Raw genomic sequence first — 23,337 nt, 5'->3', positions numbered from 1 at the left:
TGTTCTGTTACTTTGTTCTGTATTGTATTGTAGTGAGAGCGTGTTGTCAGTTCTGTGTTTTACCTCTTCTTTTTGTTCCCAGGGAAAAGGGGAAGCACCTTGGGAGTGCGTAGGCAAGCTGCCCATGGGCCTACACCACCCGTAGTGATTTCTCCTGTCTAGAGACACTAGGCAAGACCTGGGCGGACCACCCCTCTGTATTTTGGTTAGTGAGCCTTGTTAGTGCTCAAAGTTAGGTTAGATTTGGGGGGGTCAGGTCAGGTAGGCAAGAGATACTGTTTTGCTTTGTTCTTTGTTTTGGTTCCGTCCAGCCCCTTTTCCCAAGCAACCCGTATATGTGTTTATATGTTTTAATAAACATTTCTTTTTTTTACGGGTAAAATGTGTTTGGTCATCAGTGCACACACACACACTGCACCTTTTTCACACAGGCTGCATTGAGGTCACGAGCGGCGGGTCGTTGCGTTGCCTCCCCCTAGAAGCAACGTAACATAGTGGGGGCTCATCCGGGATCCAACTTGCTTGGTTCCAATCTGACCCTGCTGCTCTGAGCTCTGTGGCTGGTGAGTAGGGTGTAGTAGTGTTGGGGGTTGTGAGTTTGGATGACGTGTGGTTTTCAGTTGTGTTTGGTAGGTTGTGGTAGTGTACATGATGGCTACTGCAGCCATCTCTAGTTTTATTGAAGCGCCCTCTGTTGGTCAGTTAGTAGGGTTGCGTAAGGCAGACCTCTATGCCATAGCCGAACACTACAAAATTTCTGTTCCTACGCAGGCCCTTAAGGCTGAACTTCTGGGATTGGTCCAGACGGGATTGATAGAACAAGGGTTCTGTTCATTAAAGGAAGGGGAGAGTGAGGATGGTGAAGTCTCAGGACAGGGGACTGCAGAAGGACGGGTGGTTGGTTTTTCTCCTACACGGTCAGAGGACAATGTTCAGGAGGGACCGTTCACCTTGCCCAAATACAACCCGTCACCTTCTTCGGGCGGTTCAGCTTCCTCTTCCGCTAAGCTTAAACTTAGATTAGCTCGGCTGGAGTTAGAGCAACGAGACAAAGAAAACGCAAGAAAGTTTGAATTAGAAGTTAGAAGACTGACAATAGAGGCTGACAAAGAAGCAAGGATACGCATACGACAGCTGGAGCTAGAGGCTGGCTTCAGTGCGTCACCGCAATCTCCCCAGCGTCAGTTTGAGGTGAGCAAAAACATTGCGTTGGTACCACCCTTTCGTGAGTCTGAAGTAGATTCTTATTTTTCTGCATTTGAGCGGGTGGCGGCCGCGCTACATTGGCCACAGGATGTCTGGTCACTCCTATTGCAGTGCAAATTGTCTGGGAAAGCCCAGGAGGTTGTAGCTGCTCTGTCCCTAGAAGACAGTTTGCAGTACGACATAGTTAAGGCAACTGTGTTGCGTGCATATGAGTTGGTGCCTGAAGCATATAGACAACGCTTCAGGAACCACAAAAAACCTTCTCACCGCACATTTGTTGAGTTTGCTAGAGACAAGGAGTCTCTCTTTGATCGCTGGTGTTCAGCTAGTAAAGCAAAAACATTTTCGGAGGTGAGGGAATTAATTTTGTTGGAGGAATTTAAAAATCACTTGCCGGACAGGGTTGTAGTTCATCTAAATGAACAGAAGGTGACAACATTGGCCCAGGCGGCAGTGTTGGCAGATGAGTACGCCTTAACTCATAAGATAGTGTTTGGAGCGTCTCGATTTGAGGGCAAGTCTGTGACGTCATCGTTGCCTCGATCTGTTCGTGTTACTTCCCAGGACGATCCTAAGCCAATGGCTGAGGTCCGCGAGTGTTTTTACTGTCACAAAATCGGTCACTTGATTGGTGACTGCCCGGTGCTGAAAAGTAAACCAAAACAGTCTCAGTCTGTCTCCCCAAAGCCCAAAAGCATGGGTTTTGTTCGCTCGAAAGACCCAACTTGTGAATCGCTTGTGAGAGTAGATCCTCTTTATGCCCCATTTCTGTCTGTAGGTTGTGTCTCCTTGACCGGCGAACAAGCTGACCAGAGGCCCATTAAAATACTACGAGACACCGGAGCAGCACAGTCAGTGATCCTCACCGATGTGCTACCCTGGTCACCGGACACATATTGTGGTTCCCATGTAATACTGCAAGGTATAGAGCCGTCCACAGTATCTGTGCCGTTACATTGGGTTAATCTAAAGTCAGACTTGGTAACCGGACGTTTCCGTGTTGGTGTAGTGTCTACGCTGCCAGTAAAAGGAGTGGCATTACTATTAGGAAATGATATCGCTGGTGGTGTTGTTACTCCCATGTTGGAAGTGGTGGGCAGCCCGGAGTCCACAGCGACAGACAATGATTTAGTTCAGACATTTCCCCATGTTTTTCCCGCATGCGTGTTAACAAGGGCACAGTCTCGCAAGATGGGAGACATAGTTGATTTAGCGGATTCCATTTTCGACCGTAGTACAGCGGAGCAAATCGTCCCTACTGTAGCTACGACAAGGCCTACGATTTCTACTGCCGAGAGATCCAGTGCAGGGGAAAACGTAAGTGCTTCCCAATTGAGTGACATGTTAATGACTGTCACACCTGCAAGGGTGATTGACTATCAGAAAGCAGACGCCAGTCTGCGTAAGTGTTTTGAGTCTGTAGTTTCCCCTGAGGAAGCGAAAACTAGGGAGACTGCCTACTTCATGGAGTCCGGTGTATTGATGCGCAAATGGACAGCGCATAAAACTGATGGTGATTGGCCTGAGGTGTTGCAGGTAGTTGTTCCTACACCGATACGGCAGCAGGTGCTGTCACTCGCTCATGATCCCGCATGGTCTGGGCATTTAGGAATAACAAAAACCTACAACCGGGTCCTACGACATTTCTTTTGGCCAGGTTTGAAATCTGATGTGGTTAAGTTCTGCAAAACCTGTCATGCATGTCAGCTCACAGGTAAAGCAAATCAAACAGTTCCTCGTGCGCCGCTCTGCCCTATTCCTATTGTGGGAGAGCCGTTTGACAGGGTAATTGTCGATTGTGTGGGTCCTCTGCCGAAGACCCGGTCAGGTAATCAATTTCTCCTAACAATCATGTGCAGCGCTACTCGTTACCCAGAGGCTATTCCTCTCCGCACCATAACAGCTAAATCAGTGTTGAAAGCATTAGTCAAGTTCTTTTCCACGTTCGGCCTCCCTAAGGTTCTTCAAACTGATCAAGGAACAAACTTCACATCAAAACTGTTTGCAGAGGTATTAAAAACTTTGTCTATCTCCCATCAGGTTTCCAGTCCATATCATCCGGAGAGTCAAGGGGCTCTCGAACGCTGGCATCAGACGCTTAAGGCGATGCTCCGCAAATATTGTTTAGATGCCAGTAATGATTGGGATGAGGGTGTGCCGTTTGTCCTATTCGCTGTTAGGGAAACCGTACAAGAGTCTCTAGGTTTCAGCCCTGCTGACTTGGTATTTGGACACACCCCACGGGGTCCGTTAATGGTACTGAAGGAGCACATTGTATCTCCTACGCCTAGTACCGCCCCTCGAAATGTGCTAGATTATGTCAGTGCAATGCGGGAGAGACTGCATGCCGCCTGCATGCTAGCTCAAGAGTCTCTCTCCTCAACTCAGAGGCGCATGAAAATGCACTATGACAGAAAGGCTGCTAACCGTTCTTTCACACCAGGGGATCAAGTCCTTGTTTTGTTGCCAATCCCTGGTTCATCTCTGTCTGCTCGGTTTTCTGGACCGTACGTGGTGGAAAAGAAAGTCAGCGACACCAATTATGTGATCAGAACTCCAAATCGTAAACACTCTTCCAAGTTGTGTCACATAAACATGCTTAAACCGTATTTTGTGCGTGCCTCTCCCAACAGCTCCTCAGGTACGCCGGTCCAGCCTACAGTCTCTAGTGTGGGTGCGGTGGTGCTAAAACATGGTGGGGACTTAGAGGAGGAACAGGAGGACGGGTTAGTGTTACGCCATACGCTAAAGCAATGTGCCCAGTTGTGTAATTCGGAGGTATTGAAAAGCCTTCCTTCACACATGGAGCATTTAGAGAGTGATCAGATTGCTGATCTTATCGTGCTGATAAACAGTTTCTTGAGTGTGTTTCAGGATATCCCCAGTCGCACAACAGTGATAGAGCATGATGTGGACGTGGGGAGCGCTGCTCCTATTCGGCAGCACCCTTACCGTGTGAATGCCACCAAAAGAGAGGTTATGAGGAAGGAGGTGAATTATTTGTTACAGAACGACATGGCAAAACCCAGTAACAGCTCGTGGAGTTCTCCATGTATTCTTGTCCCTAAGCCAGACGGTACGTCTCGCCTTTGCACGGACTATAGACGCGTGAACACTGTGACTATACCAGATTCCTTCCCTCTGCCTCGTATAGATGATTGTATTGACCAAATTGGTTCTGCTGCTTATGTGAGTAAGCTAGATCTGTTAAAAGGTTATTGGCAGGTGCCACTAACTTCTCGTGCCTCTGACATTTCAGCGTTTGTTACACCAGACAACTTTCTACAGTACACTGTCATGCCATTCGGAATGCGCAACGCTCCTGCTACCTTTCAGAGGTTAGTAAATACTGTGTTTGCTGACGTACCAAACTGTACCGCTTACATTGATGATGTGGTAATTCATTCGTCCACTTGGGCCGAACATCTGGTCTCCCTGAAAATGGCTTTTCAGCGGTTGGCGGAGGCTTCGTTAACCCTCAACTTGGCCAAGTGCGAGTTTGGTAAGGCCACTGTTACCTATTTGGGGAAGCAGGTGGGACGGGGACAGGTGCGTGCCATCACGGGCAAGGTTGAAGCAATAGTTTGTTTCCCTGCTCCTTCTACTCGCCGCCAACTGCGTAGGTTTCTTGGGATGGTGGGGTACTATCGTACGTTTTGTAAAAACTTTTCGACAGTAGTGGCCCCTCTTACATCCTTGCTCAGTCCTAAGGTGCCGTTCAGGTGGTCAGAGGAATGTAGTTCAGCATTTGAGTCCGCGAAAGCATTACTTTGTAACGCCCCTGTGTTGGCTGCGCCTAACTTCGAAAAACCATTTAAGCTTGAAATTGACGCTAGCACAGTCGGTGCAGGAGGTGTTCTTTTGCAGGAAGACGAGAACGGAGTGGACCGTCCTGTCAGTTTTTTCTCCCGTAAGTTTAGTGAGTTTTTAATCCAGGTACTCCACCATCGAACAGGAGACGCTAGCACTTCTGCTAGCCCTTCAGTTCTTTGAGGTTTATGTGGGTTCTAGTGCTTTGCCTGTTGTGGTCTTTACAGATCACAATCCCTTAGTGTTCCTAAAGCAAATGTACAATCAGAATCGCCGCCTTATGCGATGGGCTCTGATTGTGCAGGGGTACAATTTGCAGGTTTGTTACATGAAAGGTTCAGATAACGTGGTAGCCGATGCGCTATCGCGTGTTTAATTACTGGGGTACGTTAGTTGTTTTGTTGTCGCAAACTAGGGGTTTGCTTTGTTTGGTGTGGGCGTGTTACGTTCCCCAGTTTCTGTGTCTGCTTGTTGTCTCCCCTTTCCTACAGGTGATTCCAGGAGCCAGATTGGAGACCTGGCCCCACCCACTCGTCAGTGCCAGAACCAATTACTCCCAGCCTCGGAGGGAGATAAGAAGTCACACTCTCTGGTGGCTCGCTCTCTCTCTCTGGTGTCCTGTGTGGGGGTAGTGAACGCATACGTGACACTGATGGTGTTCTGTTACTTTGTTCTGTATTGTATTGTAGTGAGAGCGTGTTGTCAGTTCTGTGTTTTACCTGTTCTTTTTGTTCCCAGGGAAAAGGGGAAGCACCTTGGGAGTGCGTAGGCAAGCTGCCCATGGGCCTACACCACCCGTAGTGATTTCTCCTGTCTAGAGACACTAGGCAAGACCTGGGCGGACCACCCCTCTGTATTTTGGTTAGTGAGCCTTGTTAGTGCTCAAAGTTAGGTTAGATTTGGGGGGGTCAGGTCAGGTAGGCAAGAGATACTGTTTTGCTTTGTTCTTTGTTTTGGTTCCGTCCAGCCCCTTTTCCCAAGCAACCCGTATATGTGTTTATATGTTTTAATAAACATTTCTTTTTTTTACGGGTAAAATGTGTTTGGTCATCAGTGCACACACACACACTGCACCTTTTTCACACAGGCTGCATTGAGGTCACGAGCGGCGGGTCGTTGCGTTGCCTCCCCCTAGAAGCAACGTAACAACAATACTCTAGATTCTGGCAGCGCCAGTAACAACAATAACTGTCCAAGCAAGACATTGCTGGCAATTGCTGGCAAATGTAAATGATTAAAAAAAAATCACCAAATTACTGTTAACTTAGCGATTTTGTTTTTTTTATGTCATACATATGTCATATATGTCTAGCTTTGATGGAACATTGCAAAAAATAGGACTTTTGTTGAAATTTATGATAATCTCACAACTTCATGCGGCAAAGCTATAATCCTGTTATTTGCTTTGTGAGACATATGGATATGCAACATTATCGAACATGCTACGTTGTGTTATATATTGTCAATATACGAATGTTAAGCACATATAATATATTGTGGCATGTTAATGATCACGGTCTAGTGTGAAACCATCCCATAATTTATAGTATAGCTGGGGCTGACGTTTGTCAGGTCTTTTCTCATAAATTTAAAGTTTTGAAACACATTGAATTGTTGACCTGATGATAGATGTTGAAGGTTCGACAAGTATGATCAGGTTTCACAGTTCATCCTGATGTACATTAATATCTGATGAAAACCTCTGGTTGGACCACCTAGTAGTCAGTTATCTTCTTTACCCTTTATCCTTAGAGGGCCGCTTAAGAAAGAGACAGTAATGCAAAATCACAAATTCACTCTCCCACTCCTTCTCCTAGTTGTACTTCTAACCGTGCAAGTAAGTAGTACAACTATCTAGCATGCAAATGACTCCCGTAACTTTCCCAATACTTTTAATGTGTCCTTTTCGTGTTAGAAAGTGATGACTCCATTGGTTAAGTGCTGCTCGTTCCCCTTGACTCTCTAAATGAGCCGAGTGAAGGATGTTGTGCTCTTCTGCATAAACGCTCCCAGCAAAAGAGTTTATTACTGTAAGACCCATAAAAAAACAACATTAAAATTCACAACCAGGGGAGCGTCGCCTGACCCCTGGAGAATGATAAATTAGTTTGTGTTGCTCTTGCAAAACGGGTCGTTTTATGGGCCTACCTTCGTCTTGGCTCCCGGAGATGAGTCCCCTTCAGTGTGGATGCGCCTCGGAGGGGCCCTGGACCGAAAGGCATTGTGAGCGAGGAAATATTTTCAGATGACACTGACATCATTCTGCCTTCTTCCCTCCTCATAGGAAATCATCCAGTTTTGGGGAATGACATTTAATTCAACCGCACGTCTGCTCTTCACAGTCATCGCTATCTTAAGCAACTTTCACCGATCGGGTCTGATTTGACATCGAGGTGTCTGTTGCAATAAAGGAGAGCGAGGCTGAAGAAAATAAAATGGTCATAAATCTCTTGGTCGATGCAAGCTGCTGCTTCAGGTCCATTGATACCTTTGATTCTATTCTACTTCTCACTCGCCCCGGTTGAAGTCTTTCTGCTGCTGCTCTGCTTATCTGGAACAGCTTGGAATTGTTGAGTGCAATCACCTCCTCAGTGTTAGTTTGAGGGATGGAACGACAGATTTCATGTGACAGCGGCACTTCCATTTCCCACAAGGCAAACATGCAGGTGTCTGGGCAGCATTTGAAATGAGATTAAAGAAAACTTGAATCTTATGAATGCATTGAATTATTTAAAAAAAAATGTTTACAAAGTATTCATCCAGGCTCTTTACGTGTATAAAGCTGTTGACCTGGAGGTGTGTACCTTTAATGACGATTCACTTGCTAACCAATGTCCCCTGAGAATCCTCACTGACAACTCATTAGCACGATGCTAAGCTAATGGATCAGTAAATTGATTTTTATGTGGACATAAATGCTAATTCGTTGCACTGCAGCGCCGTTGGACGACGCTTGGTTTAGCAAGCCAGCCTTAGCCTCAAGGGTGTGTTTGTGTCTTGTTAAGTTCGGCCGGGGATCCATGGAGGACGTGAAGGACTCCAAACCGAAATGAAATGACTAAGGCCTGCACTGCAGAAACACTTGTCCGTCCTGAAGGTTTTTATTGAAGAGGGGAACGATACCATACAAGCGTCGACACAATTACTTTTTCGAAGACAGCAAGCGACCGACTGTCAATTGCCATTATGCTGCAGGACAGTTGTTGCTATGTGCAGAACTGATGAGACTTGAGACGGTGTGGAATAAAACTCTCACGCAGACGTGGTGACGGTTGGCTTTTCTTCTGCTCACATACCACCAACATGGTTGAATGGATGAAATGCTTTTAATGTATGTCCCCACATAGTCTTTTAAAATCATCAATTCTCAATTAAAACTGTCCATCATTATCACATTTTCTCCAGTTTGTTTGGCATTACCTGTGCACGGTCTTCTGCTGTAAAAGAAGAAAAGAATGACACAACAATTACAATGTCAGATACCTTGATACACTAATCATTTTAGCAGGAGGAATGCATTTGTAAGACTTTCTTTAATCCTGCATAACCTGTAATACCACGGCCATAACAAAGGATGAACATGAATACGACTCAAATCAATGCTAAATTTGCATTTGTATTTGCATTAAAGAAGAGTACGGTCTGACACACTTTTCCAGCTCACACCGCCTTCGTACCATTTGTTGATCTTGACAGCAGCCCACATGCAAAAGCCTGAGACAGCAAGACAGACACTGGAAATGGGAAAGGGAGCAGCAGCAGGGACCTCCTTGAAAGAACATCTCTAACTGAGTGGGAGTTCAGTGGGCAGCAACCACAGGAACCACAAGTCTTTAATTTTCAACAACCAATATAATGATATTGTTGATGACGCTGCATTTCTTCCGACAAATATTAACTATTTATATTCTCAAGCGTCTAGATTGTAGCAAACAGAAAAACACGCTCCATTGATAATATTCATAGAAAGGATGGTACAACTTCATTTAACTTTGTAGTAGGTGCAAGGAGACAGTTTCTCATTGCTTGTCCTATTTCAAGAGGGAAATCTTTGAGAGAAAATTAATTTAAAACAAAGTAAGAATGCATTAGTTATTTATTCCTGGAAACTTGCCTGCATGCCTTCTAGTTGCACTTTTTGTTGATAGTCACAACAGAGGGTTCCAAATGAACACTATTTCACCAGTGTTTTCTTTAATGAAATAAAGAAGTTTAAATTAAGAAAACACTGTTTCAGTAATTTTTTGTAAAATAAAACGAGATAAAATAGGGAGGATACAAAATGTTTCCCAGCCACTTCCATACCTAAAATAAAACATTACGGAAAGCATCACCGTGGGCAAAAAACATTACAACTTTTCATGCAAATTGGGTCGAGGTGCTGAACAACAATGATTATGTCCAATATCCAAATCATTCTAATCCTTTTTTAAGGTATGACATAGCAAGCTCATCACATTTTTGTACAAACACTGTACACGTCTGGAGGCAGCTGGTTTCAATGGTCACAAAACGGTGAATTTTCCTGCTACTTCGAATAGTAAAGTGACGCTTACTTCTTGATGATGATGGAGACTTGAATAACTCTCCCAGAATAAATACTAAACATTGACTTTATATTTGTTGAATGAGCACCGATGATGTAGGAAGGACTGATCATGAGGCATCATAAAATTAAAAAAATCCACATTGTGCGTTATATTCCCATACCTGCGCTTTGTGTGTTATTCTTCAATAACTGCAGAAATATCCTTCAAATGAGGCATTGGGGGGAACTTTTGTAATGCAATATCCTGCTGTTATAAACCATTACCGAGAAGCCCACATTAAAGTACATCATACACACTGGCTTCATAGACAGTGTTTCCCAGTCTAATTTTAGTCTGCACAAGAACACTCTTTTATTTTATTGTTACAGTTTGTCTCAGATGTGGTTGCGATGTCCCTGTTTGGGAAATAGTTGAGCTGTACTACTGTAGTATTCCGGCAAATCCACTTCCAAAATAAGCACTGTGGGAAATAAAAGAATACGATTTTTACACGTAGACCCCAAAAGGCATTTAGAGCCCTAACCAGGGACAGTCACTCGTGCACCCCAGTGTCAGCGGCTCTGTGATAGAACTCGCAGAGTTTCATTAGTTTCATTATATATGCTGGTATAAATTCCCACCCACATTTATTCGACCATTTTGCAAGTAGAGGTCCGAGATATTTGTTGTTTCTTTTCATCGATAAAGCTAGATTTAATCTGCCTTTGCCGTGTTGTGTGCGACTTGCCGCAGCAGTTCCTGCGTTGACAATCACTCAGGGGGGCAATTCATTTACGGCGAGTGCAAATATAAGACGCTGTAGATAAAGGCCGCCTGAAATCAAAAGGTATGGGATCCTGTGGAAATTGGTATTTTCATACTCACAGACAACAGCTGATCTGGAAAACAGTCACGCACACACACCTAGTACACACTCCTCAGCACCCAGGAGCGGACGCTCTCTTTATATCCTCAAATGCATACATTAAGATGGAGTTGTACACAATGTTTTAGTACAAATAATTAAAAAATAAAAAAAGGGTGTAGACACATTAACAGGAACACCTGTGCAGATCTATTGTAATTGCCCTGATACAAACAATTGCTATGTGAAGGCTATTTAAGTTGCGTTTCATTTTCATTGTGTATTTGTAATATCTTGCTGGTGTTCGTGTTAATTTGTCCACCTCTTGCATTTACTAGAAGAATGCCTCTTGTGCTTCTCCTTTGCATTACCTCTGCTTGAAATGAGACCCACATAACATAAAATACATTAATTGAATATATATATGTATATATACATTGTTTCAAATATATCAAGCATATGAAATCATCAAATAGCACGTCCAGCATTTCATATCAAAATATAATCAATTTAGATATGGATTCTAAATACATTTAATCACGCATGAACTGATATTAATTACAGAGTTTAACTTCCGCGTCACACTGCAGATCTGTCCTCGAATTCCCCCGCCCCGTCCCCCACCTTCAATATAAATATCTCTATGTACTAAATAAAACACACGGAAGAAAAGAATAGTCAATACCAGGGATTCACACATGAACATTCAAATGCAATCCAACATCTGCAAAAAAAAATCAAATGCTTGTCTTGCCAGATGGTGAGCTCTGGCCTGGGCATGTCCCAAAAATATACAAGTTTATGAGTGATGCATTGGATATGACTTATTTCACAGTGTATCTCTGGATGTGCACGCACACAAGCGCACAGCCACATATATTCCCACGTGGAGAGATGCAAAAACACGTGCGCACAAACAAACAGACCATTAACATGAGCCAGGGGTTCACATCTGCTAAATGCTCCTGGTGGTGTGTACAAGATGTGTGAGGTTCATTGACAAAAAACTAATGTTCTATTCTATGTTGGCACCACATAAAGTTATAAGCTTAGACGCTCAAAATGTCCACATTTCACCATCGCGACCTCCGTCATCAAGTCCACGCATCTCTGTCGCCCCTTCTGTGACGTCCCAAGAGACCTCCATGCTTTCTCACAACCTTCCGTCCTGTGTGTGAATATGCAGAGGTGTAAAGTTTCACCCATCAGCCAAATGAGAGAAGGAATCCAAAGGACAATACGGGCTGGCTCAACCCCTGCAGAGTCATTACTCTTCAGCAGTAAGCTGTCGTCAAGGAGACTTGGCTGGAGTAGAACCCCGGGTGCCCTCGTGGCAAGGATATAAAGAAGATGAACGGTGTCGACTTCTGAAAGACCTTCTAACAAGTCCAAGCCAGGCCACAAAGGTACAAAAAAATCTTCCAGAAGCCGATGTTGGATAACAAGAACAAAAACAAACGTCAAAGTACGTCAATGAATATTCCACCGCCCCGGCGATAAACGTTCCTCACAGGGATTTCAGTTCTGTGATTTGTCCACAAATTTGGTTGCAGTGAAGATTCAATGCCGATGGCGTGGCATGCTGCTCACTGAGACTCCTCAGAAGTGTCTGCCCACGGTCTTTCACTGTGGCCATTTGAGGAACTCTGGATTATCACTATTTATTTATTTTAGTATTGAAGGTCAAACCTGTATTACGTTTGGGAATCTCATTGGGGAATGGACACAATATTCTGGTGTAGAGATTGATCTTTCCTGCGGCAGCACATGGGTGACTATGAATCTGCAGAGGAACAGAGAAAGAAGCCAGGTCAAAGTCTCACCTCGTACAAGCACTTTAACATAAACGTCACAATGGGATTCATACAAGATCAAACATTGGGTACGTAAATATTTCTGAAACATTTGTTTTTAATACAAAGATGAATTCAGTTTAATTAATGAAGGTATTTAGGATATTATTCTTTTTTTTAACCCTAAACTAGAGTAATAATCAGAGCAGCCTCCCTGTATTTTCTCTACACACGACTAAACACATTAAGAATTAAATCAGAGCTTAAAATATGTTTTTTCATTCTCTGCTTCTGTTAAATATATTTAAAAAATATCTAATATCAATATCAGATTTTAATATTCATTTAAATAATTCATTAAAATTTCTAAAACGGAAACATTTTGAGGTATTCCATGTCTTAAGGGGGTTTTATCTGGGCATTTACAAATGGTATTGTGTGAATGGTTCTTTAAAAGCATTGATCCATCAGTGTGTGTCAGGTGTGTCGAGGGTGCAGGTTGGGGCAGGCAGGCAGGACTCAAATGCAGGATACAAGTTTACAAATGTGCTCTTTATTCAACACAAATCTAACGGAACGTGCACCAACGAGGACTGACATGGACAATGACGCGACAAGGGACAACAGGCACACGGGGCTTAAATACACAAGGGAGGTGCAGGTGATTGGACACAGGTGGAAACACTCAGGCAATCACAGGACAAGGCAGGAAGTGAAGTTAACCCAAGACCACAAGGAACATGAAACTTCAAACTAAAACAGGAAGAGAGACCAAACCGTGACAGTGTGTGTGCTGATATATTCCTTTGCACATGAAATACATTTCACCTCCAATGAAATGCTGGAGCTAATGACTTCATTGAGCCAATCATTTGATCAAGAAAGCCATTGCAATGTTAATAGAACGCTGCCATGAATATGTTGTATGGATGTATCCATAAATGTTAAGACATAAAAGATTCACAGTGAGAGTGGACAATTGTGGCACCCAAGACCGGCCATATAAATCATTCAGACACTTAAATATGAGTTGGCAAATCCACACAGAATTGCACAAATTCCCAGAGCAGGCAAATACATATTTATGACACCCCCAATTCTCCCTTTCTCCCTGTCCATGGTAATTGTGTGTGATTCATTTTGTTTTCTCGGTGCAAGAGGGGATATCAATCTTAGAATATTGGCGAGGAGACATAAAGCATGCAGATTCCAAATGCCTGTTTTTCTCAGGCAATGTTCTTTAAGGGAAATTTAGTTTTAATCTTTTTATATATATATATATATATTTTTTAAGGGAAAATACATTTTCTTTTTATAAATGAAGTTATCTACGGCTATCCAACTCCTGACTACTGCTTGATACAGAATTCACCAGGAATCTGTCACGATGCCATTTAAAAACGTTTTTTTCTAAAATGTACCTTTTTCCTTCAGTTATTTCTTTTGTCAGAAACATCCTTCCATGTATATACAGTATATATATATATATATATATACACACATGTGTTTTTTATATCATTGTCCTAAACAGGAACCTGGACTGATGAAGTAGCCTCTCCCTTTCATGTAGCCACAGTGGCTCTTTTTAGTTACCATCCCAACACTTCCATCAAACCACTTTGATTTCCCATTTCTGTTGCTCCATCAAAGCGAATGTTTACTGAGAAATAAGGGATCCTATTGTGTCTCTGGACAATTTTTATTTCAACTGAGTGGTACTGAAAAGCACATGGCGGATACACATTAGTGTCTCATTCATCGCAGGTCTGCGCTACCCGGGACTCTTAATCCACTTGAAATTAAGGCCGGGTTTCTGCTGTTTCCCTTTGGAGTTGTTATTTATGCTTTCTACATGGGTAGAACCATCAAAGTGTCTAGCGTTGCTTGTATGCCAAAGTTAACTAAAGCAAGGTTACACAGATAGTATGCAAATTAGAAGAAGTACATCATGTAAGAACTCACATACTTGCTGTTTTCTCTGCATCCTACGACGGCTCCTTGGGCAAAGGCTGGAACAGAAAAGTAGAAGGTCAGAGGCCAACTTTAACTAAGCTTTTAATCAACTTTCTCTCAGCATATTTGCCTCAGACGCAGAGCAGCATATGTCCATTCAGAAGCACAGATGGCGTGTCTGCCAATTATATAAAAGGCAAGACGATAGAAGCTGAAGGATATTTTTTTTCCCCCTTCCAGTTTTTATGACCTCTGAGGACGCCGTTTTCTCTCCTCAACCAGACAATACGAGCGAGTAATGGCTACCTCATCATCGGCGTTAACGACCGAGAGACCTTTTCCTTTCTCCCATCAATGGCATCACACAGAAAGAACATTTTTGAGCACATTTGCTGTAGGGTACGCTGATAAACAGCGCTACACTTTGTTTCTCTGTGAGCAACCACTTCCTGCCTCCTACATTCATCTTCAGGAGAGCCCATGAAAACATGCAGTTTTCCCCTTGACCGGAGGAAGCAAACAGCTCCCTTGCCTTCTTGATATTGGTGAATGAGCCACTTTTGTGTAGATAATGACTCGGCTAATCATAATCACAAAGCTAATGGTCTGTTTAGCCAATCAGAGGAGCCGAGGCAAGACGCCCGTCTGGGCAGCAAATTGGCATTCCCTGCAGCAGCCGCTGCTGCTGCCGCTCTCCCGTCGGCTGTGCCAGGCTATCTGCGGCAGCGATGTGGACTTGGTATTCTGCTGCCCGCCGCGGCCCGTCCTCCTGCGATCAGTCGCTCCGTCTGTCCGACCGGCCCCGCCGCTGTCAAAGAAATTCAGTACTCGGAAGAGGCGCTGATCCATCACACCTCTCCAGCAGCATGTCATCTAAATGCTAAGTACTTCCACTGCATCTTTAAATCAAAACAAGAGAAGAAATCAGCACGGCGTGGTTCGGGGAGAGGTTTGGGGGGGGGGGGGGGGGGGTTGCACGGGATAAAAGCTTATAAGCGCACAATAGAATCTGCAGAGCAAACCATTTGCTTTTTGATTACATTCATTTTCGGGGGAGCGGAAATGTGGGAGAGGTGAAACTGGGCAAGAGGGAATGCACAAAAGGAACCCAAATACCTTGTTATCCCTCCAAACATACACAGAAAATAAGGCGGGAGAGTAGATATTGATACAGCCGCCCCAAAGGTTCCACTAAAGAAAATAGTGCGTTGTTTGGTTTCTCTCCAAAAACCATCATGAATGCACCTGCGCTGCCCCCCCACCCCCCACCCCCGTCCCCTCCCTCGACTCCCCGTCTCAGTCGGACTCTAAGCAATCGATTGGAGGGATCTTGAAGTCGGAGCAGAGTGCTGAGGCGGCAGGAGAGACCGGCACTATTAACTGCTCCTTGTAATTAAAAGGGTAACAAGGTGAGCTCGGCCCCCACGGGACGACCTATGCAAGAGACCGAGCCGTCTGTTTTGCCTGCCCTGCACACCAGTAAACAGTGCTCACCACCTATGGTGTTCACGACCCAGGAATCCAAGGACGTTCGGAGACAAATTAGTTTCCCGCTGGCACGAGGGATGTTCACGGATAAAAAGAGAGAGCGAGAGAAAGCGCTCGGCACACCAATAAGCACATCTCTAATTGCTTATGTTGCTAAAATTGGAACATTTGGGCCTCTTCTCTGAGCTCGGGGTGCCAATGTCTCATCGCCACCTGTAAACATCAAGCACTGTGTGCAGAAGTGATAAACTTCCACAGTTCAAATGAGGTGTACTTGCTTGGATCTCTGAGTGAGATGCCAGCGATGATTGCCAAAATATTAAAGGATTCAATTAACTTCCTGCCTTATCCGATACCATTACAGCATACTGGAGGATCAGAAGTATTTTTTAAGATACAGTATTTGTTACACAAATAAAAATCCTCAGCCGAGGTAGCAGTGCTTGCTGGGAGAGAGGAGGGAGACCCACTGCAGGTACATCAGTGTGTCTGCACGTTTTTCCCGTCCTCAGGGCGACACAAAGCAGAGGCGACATATTTGGTGGCACTTCGAGCCAAAAAATTCTCATCAGCGGCCCACCCAGCCATTATGGAGGCGGGCCATCGCTGCAGCAACTAAAAGCCCTTCCCCAGGGTCTCTACTAACAAGCGGACTCCTGCACAGGGTTTTGTTGATTTCATCAGCTGGAGACTCAGAGGTCCCAGTCACTAACAGCCACTGGTGTTATTAGACTAACAAGCGTAGCTACATCCTACTGAAGACCTTGAGTGGATGCCTCATGCCCACAGCCTGATGCACAAAAGGATCCCTGCTTATTTCCTATATAATACTATACGCAGTCACAGAAATGGCCAATATCAAAACTATTACTGAGGTAAGAGTAGAAATATAATATATTTTTTTATGTTTTGGCACTTAAAAGTTGCATTCATTCATTTTACTTTTCTCTATAAGGCAGTTGTCAACTCTACACTGACATGGTATTTGACCTATACAAGTCATTATGGTTAGAAAACTATTACGTTTATACACATAAAACAACATTGGTATTCATTTGGATGTCTCTGGTCACCTGGAGCTAGTTGCTAACTTTGTGTGTGTGTGCAGTTCATTGCTGGGTATCGTCCTAAAAGCAGAGGCCTGCTGCTTGAAATGAGATTGATGAGAGCAGAATCAGCAGGGCTGTAAACCCCAATAGTTTACATTACAGGTAGACATTTAGATTCAGTGGTAAAGGAATATTTTACATTGACAATAAATGATGCATAGTTTACTTCACACTCATTTCCAAACAATATACAAATCAAATTGCATTGAACATTTCTTGCTAACATTACCGTTGCTCGATGTGTGCAGATTAATTTGAAAAGTCAGCAGTACAATAAAACATTCATTTAAATTTTTTTATATGCAGACGTGATATTGGGGTAGAGAATACAAATTAAGTCTAGTCAAGTCTAAAAGAGGCTGGGCATCGATTTTCCTAACCAAAATCAAGGGAAAGCAAAAGATGTATGAGATGAAAGGGGACAATTTGTAAAACAGGGAAATTAGCTTTTTGATTTGTTAGCTGTGAAGTAAATGTGTAGTAATGAGGCTAAAACTAACAAAAACACCGGTACGGTAATTAAGGAAAATGCAACATTTTATGTATCTTCAAAAATCCCTAATATATTTGCTCTATTAAAATGCATCATATCTAAGTTGATCATGTGAATGAAACCTGCAGAGCAACAGGTAAACAAAGCTGTTTAATAAATCATTTTGAGATAAGAGAACACAAAGTGTACATGAGCATTAGATTAAAGACATAAACACAAATCCCCAAATGATATTGTGCTTTGTATTATGTTTTTCAGCTCAAGCAGAACGTTGGCGTGCTGCACCAGAAAGTAAAACAGGATCTTGTTGGGAGCGCTTGAACGTGTCCGGACCGCTGATAAGCGTTCTGCTTTACATGGGAGTGCAAAAAAAAAACTGTGTGGAAATGTGTCCTGGTTGGTTCTGACAATTTCACACCAGGCGAAGCTGCGGAGACGAGCATTGTGCCGGGTGAAACTCACATGGCAGTTCAAAGGCTGGCGGGGACAGAACTTCAAACAGAGGAGCGCCGTAAAGCGAGCTGAAGGAGACGGCAGAAGGGGCCATGTTCACTGGGTCTCAGACACACAGGAGGTGAGTGTGTGAGGGGCGAGTGGAACATGGGCATCTTTTAATAGGCTGAAACAGAACGACACAAAAAAGGAGGTGTTCTTTCTTTTTAATGCCCTGTGAATGAATGCCAGAGGCCACATTAGGTACTGTGTATGTCACTTTCTGTGTATGTTGATATCACAAAATGAAAAGACGGGCAATGGAAGGGCTCTCGGTACATCTCTATCAATCCAACCTATTTCAATACATTTTCTGCATCAGTCAACAAGCTATCTCCACAAGACGGATGATGGTGCCACCGAATCCGACAAACGGTTGAGCTGAAACAAAGGCAGTGCATTTTTCTCTTCCGCTTGATGAATAGGGGACGTCTTTAATGCAACTGAAATAAAGAGGATATTTGCTTATCGAGCGTAACCTCTGCCCTGCGTTGCATGTGTGAGCGTCAGTCGTCTTATAAGCGCACGTCCCAAGGCGCCGCGGCTGGCTACAATATGTTATCCCCGAGGATCCAGAGGGAGGCTGTCAGATACAATATGACAGGAGCAGCATCACTACACCAACAGCAATGTGAGTGAAAGCCTGGAGCCAGCAAGACACAGAGCAGACACGCAGGAATTGCTCTTTTTCTTTTTGTCAAACGACGCATGGCGGTGAGGTCTTTTACAGTAAGAAGAAATCTAGATATGCTTGTCTGAGATCTGCATCTCTCTTTGCAGATACTGTTGACTTCTTTTTATTTCAACCCACTGCTGCTGAAACACATTCTATTACTGGTGCGCGATGGTTGAATTGTACTTGCTGGTGCTCAGAATTGAATAATTTCAACAGCCAACGAGTCTGAAAGCGCACCCTGCACAGCCTGCAAATGGGATATTTGAAAACACTCTGGCCGAATTTCTACAATTCATTTGGAAGCTGCAAACATTTCTGTAATTTCTAGTTTGGATTTCCTCATTTAATATTTCTCCACTGTGTTGGAAACAAGACCATTGACAAAACATCCTCTTACCGGGGACACCTTTTTAGTATGCACCCTTCAGAGCTAGCAGTATGAGGAGCTACAACTGAAGAAGCAACCTCCTCCCCGTCTCCTGGCATGTCTTGTATTAAGTCTTAATAAATGCTGCTGGGCACAGCGCTACGTCGCCTAATCAAAGGGATTTCATTTTTCTGGTCCACCTTTATCTCAACGTGGCATCTCACTGAGGATACCAGTCTGAAGGCGGAAATGTATTCTGAAGGCACATAAAAGATAGGAGTCAAGGCAAATGTAAAAGAAAACTAAGGTTAAAGTAGGCTAAAACAAGCCGAAAGGTTACTAGAGGAACTTGTGAAAGCTGCCTTGATTTTACGGGGTCGTAGCTGTGAGTCGTTTAGACAGACGTAGATCTGGGGGGAGGTCATCATGAAATAAAGGAATGTGGCAGCATTCAGACTTTCAGAACTTGCTTCATTTGATACCAACTGCGGCCTTATTGGTTTTTATTGGCACGCAGCCAACAGTGGGCACAGGTCGTTTCAAGTGCTGTTTGAATCAAATTTGTTGTTTAAAACAGGAACACAAAGGCTCTTAAGATAATGCATTAGTAAAGGAAAGGAACCTCTGCTTCTGGTGCACTAATGTCTTCTGTCTAGACTTGTTACATCAGCAGCATGAAAGCATTGCATATAGAAGTCTTTTCATCTTTTAATCAGGTGTATTGTGAATAATTGCACACTATTTCCCCCTGCTTGTTGCACAGTTTAAAATAGCTCACTCCAATAAAATAAATGCCTTAATTTTGGACATTGTTAAATCTTATTACTCACTATTTGTCCTTACTTGGACACCACATCCTCTCTCCTCCATCACACTAAAATCTGTCATCCCCACTCTTCGACCTCAGCTAATCAACAATTCATTTTAAAGAGGGGCGCACAAACAGTTGCTGACGGAGCCTGCGGCTGCGCTGTGTTGACTTTGAGAAGCCAGCTCATTAGAAGTCTGTCTCTGGTCAGATGGGCTGCCAGCAAAGCAGTGACCATGGCGACACATCACTTGGCTGCGTTGCCGTTTGTCGTACACATTGATGCCTTTATAACGGGTTCGCTAGCAAGTGTAACGCAACGACACTGTGGAACTTTCTCACCTCTTCCATGAGAGGTGATGATTTGTCTTGAATTTGGGTTTTCATTCCCTCGTTTTGCTCCATGTGCAAATCAAGATGCTGTGTCTTATATATGTTTTTCCTTTCAAAAGACAAGCTTTGTGTGTGTGTTTGTGTGTGTGAGAGAGAGAGTTCCTTTAAAACTCTGCTTTAGTTTGGCAATAAAACTCCCAACTGCAACTGTTCCTGTCCTCTCCAGACCACCAGCTAGCTGAGCAAGGGGCATTTGTTGTGTGGGTGTGCAGCAAGATTTTTCCTTTTCCAAGTCACCGGCAAACGTCGACTGAGCGAAGGAATGCACATGAAACCGCAGCCTGAAAATATGAGGGTTTCAAGAGCGTAACTTTCATAGTTTAAGCGCTCTCTTGGGCCTGTGATGTCACATTTGAAAGCCAAGGACATAATATTTAGGACTGTCTGTCTAGTGAGTCAATTTCCCACCTGAGCCATTTTCAGCCCCCATGCATTCACAAAGACACACCCTACTGTGCTCTTGTGTAACCTAAGTCGACCCCCCCCCCCCCCCCACGCCCCGTCAAGTGCATGAAACCAACCTAATAGCACCTCGACCCAGTCTGCTCAAATTGCGACTTGCACCAGGGAGAATATCATATGCAGGCCCTTCAGCGGCTCACTAGTGAAGACAAATTGCCAGCCTGTTGGGGGGGGGGGGGTTCTTGAGGTTCATATTAATGGCTAGCTGGCAGTGGAGAGAGGGCTGCATATGCAAACTCCATTAGCAGGTTAGGCTGGAGCGTGTGACCTGGCGGTGCCACCGTGGGGCTGTCAGCGTGGTTTAGTGTTGTGCAGTGGCGATGTTGCTATTAAGACATTTCTTACAATGTTTATGTGTTTATACACAATTTTAGAGTTACATACGCAAAGCCTTTAAAACAATCTCCTTAATAGTCTTCCACAGTTGATTTTGTTTCATGCTGTTTTAGAGGTCATTAGAATTTTCATTAAAATGTTCAAATGAACCATTTAACTTTATCCATCTAAATTAAAATGACTAATAGAACTTTTAGTTTTGAAGATTTCAAAACTGAAAGAATTGAAGGTCTAATCTATTGAAATATTCATCTTTCCCTTGAAGGCCAGTTAGCAGCCTGTGGAAGGAGTTAGCGGTTAAAGGTTAAAAGTCAAGAATTTTGGCACAGAGCATCTGCCATTGGCAGTAAATATTAATCACGGTAGTTCCTCTAACAACATGAAATTGTTTTTAAATCAGAAGGTTTGGAATTAGAGGGCAGCTGACCAAGCTGCTGACAAGATGAGAATAATAATGTGTTGTAACGTTGCGGAGCTTGTGAAAATAAGATGTGAACGCCGATGGGCCACGTCAGTACTTTCAACGTGTCAGAATCATTTGATTAACATTTCACTTCTCTCTGCTGCTTATCTCAGCGTCACGTTGTAGCTACAGGTCGTGAGCAGTAATTAGGCTGCCACACAAAACCGAAGTGTTTCTCTCAGCAGTCAGAACACAAATCGAAATGGGATCTTTGAGTCATTTTTCACCTTGGTTGCATATAACCTCACACGTGTTGAAAGCTATAGATTTTATAAGTGAATGTTATACTGGATTTAGATTTGATAAACTATCAAACCCCAATCTCATATATGTTTAACAGAACCTGGCAGTATGACATATGCTTTATTAGATGCATGATTTGCCCACGGTCAGGTACATTTGTCACTTTAATTCAGTGGTTATCTCCACCTACGTCAAGCCTCCGCACCACCACATGGATAATGAGTGCAGCCATTATTAGCTTTCAGAAACCCACGTTGTCACACTGAGTGCTCCAATGCAATGTAATTACGGGCATGCGAAGACAGGCGCTCTGACGATTAGAACCCGCTCTCTTCACTCAAGATACTTGCACAGAGGTGTGTCCACACAGAGCTTGACCAGTGGTCCCGCGGCTACATAGCCCTCAACCGCCCCCAAACCCAAAGAAACCAGCATCACTTGTGATTAACTTCTGCAGTGAAAATCTCTCCGGTAACATCTTACTGAGAATATGCAGTGAAACAAAAAAAATCGACATTTCTTTGTGTGTAAGCAAAACACTAACCTAAGTGTGCTGTCAGGGTAGATTACGGCACGATGGGAATGCGTGCATGAAATGTGACGCAGCTGCCCAGGGCTGCTGGACGGAGGAGGCGGAGGAGCGAGAGAGATAAAGACACAGCAAGTGAGGGAGATAAAAGGAAGCGAGAGGGAAAAATCAAGGGATCCAGTCACAGGTTGACCTTCGGCCTTGTGTACCTGATTCTGAGGACAGCAGTCTCTCCAGCTCCTGATCTACCCTGTCATCTCTGGTTTTTCTTTGTTTATTTCCCCCCCCCCCCACTCGAGGCTTTCAAACATTCACATTGGCTCTTCTTTCATACTGGCACAAAAATGTAAAAGATCAAGTGAACCCTCCCTCAGACTGCCATCGTTTGCTTTGTACATCTTTTGTACATCCTGAATCAGATGAGAGTTGATCTAAGAGCAAAGCCTCAGTCAGCACTGCGGCATTGGCAGCTCTGAGGCGTTGGATGCATGTTGCTCTGTTAGAGGAGCCTACAGAGGACCAGATGACACCATATTGGAGGCTTTAAAAATGTAACATGTCTTGTGTTCATTTAAATCTCTTGCAAAGTCAGGGAGAGGTCATTGACTGTCGGCTAAAACTGTTTTGATCCCACTGATACATAAAATGTGGGATCTCTTGCTTAATCAAGCGTATACAACAATTTAAAATGATTCATTAGAATTGGGAGAAATACTAAGATGGAGTTTGGTTTGTCAAAGATTGGAATGCATTTTGTCGATGCTAATGAGGTATTAGCAGTGCAGAGCTGATCTAGCCTATACATCCTTTATATATTGTTGAGTAAGTTGTATTGTCTTCTGTTTATTGTCCCAACAAAACGATGATTTAGTTGCGCAATTGTGCGCGCCATAATTATATTATGAATTATAATGAGTGTCAAGCCAGAGAAAGCATTTTATCGATGCCGTCCATCAAAGCTTGGTAGCTGTCCGCCGTCTCCCGCCCTGACCTCACGTACCACTACCAGCGCTGACAAAGGTGTGCGATTGCGTTAAATCAACACGTTCCCTTCTCTTCTTGTAAATTACCGTGACGGTCTTGATGGGACCACTGCCCCTGGTGCAGGTCCAGCCGGATCGGTTGAACAGGTAGCTGCAGACCTCCCCCTCCAGGCAGGGAGCCATCTCGCACCACTGGCGACTCCGCACAATGCGCGCTGGCAGAGCGGAAGACAAAGAGGGCAAAAGAGGCAAGTTAGAGTCGCAGAGAGAGACTTCAAATTGTTAACATTTTTGGCTTCATGCTCGCCACACAGATAGGTTGTTCATATGTTGGTTGAT

General features: G+C 43.8%; 1 protein-coding gene across 2 annotated transcripts in view; it reads right to left on the bottom strand.

Moving 5' to 3' along the window:
* Positions 1 to 10,473: 10,473 nt before the first annotated feature.
* tafa5l (TAFA chemokine like family member 5, like) overlaps positions 10,474 to 23,337 on the bottom strand; it is a 32,642-nt gene continuing 19,778 nt past the window's right edge. The window contains exons 3-5 of one of the 2 annotated variants that reach the window (XM_062563342.1): positions 23,086 to 23,213; positions 14,166 to 14,212; positions 10,474 to 12,193 (exon numbers count right to left, since the gene is read on the bottom strand). In XM_062563342.1, coding sequence (XP_062419326.1) covers positions 14,189 to 14,212; positions 23,086 to 23,213 — 152 coding nt within the window. In that variant the 3' untranslated portion in view covers positions 10,474 to 12,193; positions 14,166 to 14,188. The remainder of the gene's footprint in view (positions 12,194 to 14,165; positions 14,213 to 23,085; positions 23,214 to 23,337) is intronic. The other variant, XM_062563340.1, reaches the window with a different exon arrangement.

The sequence above is a fragment of the Pungitius pungitius genome, chromosome 1 (assembly GCF_949316345.1).
Source record: "Pungitius pungitius chromosome 1, fPunPun2.1, whole genome shotgun sequence".
Taxonomy (NCBI): Eukaryota; Metazoa; Chordata; class Actinopteri; order Perciformes; family Gasterosteidae; genus Pungitius; species Pungitius pungitius.
This window is presented reverse-complemented; position numbering and strand designations above follow the sequence as displayed.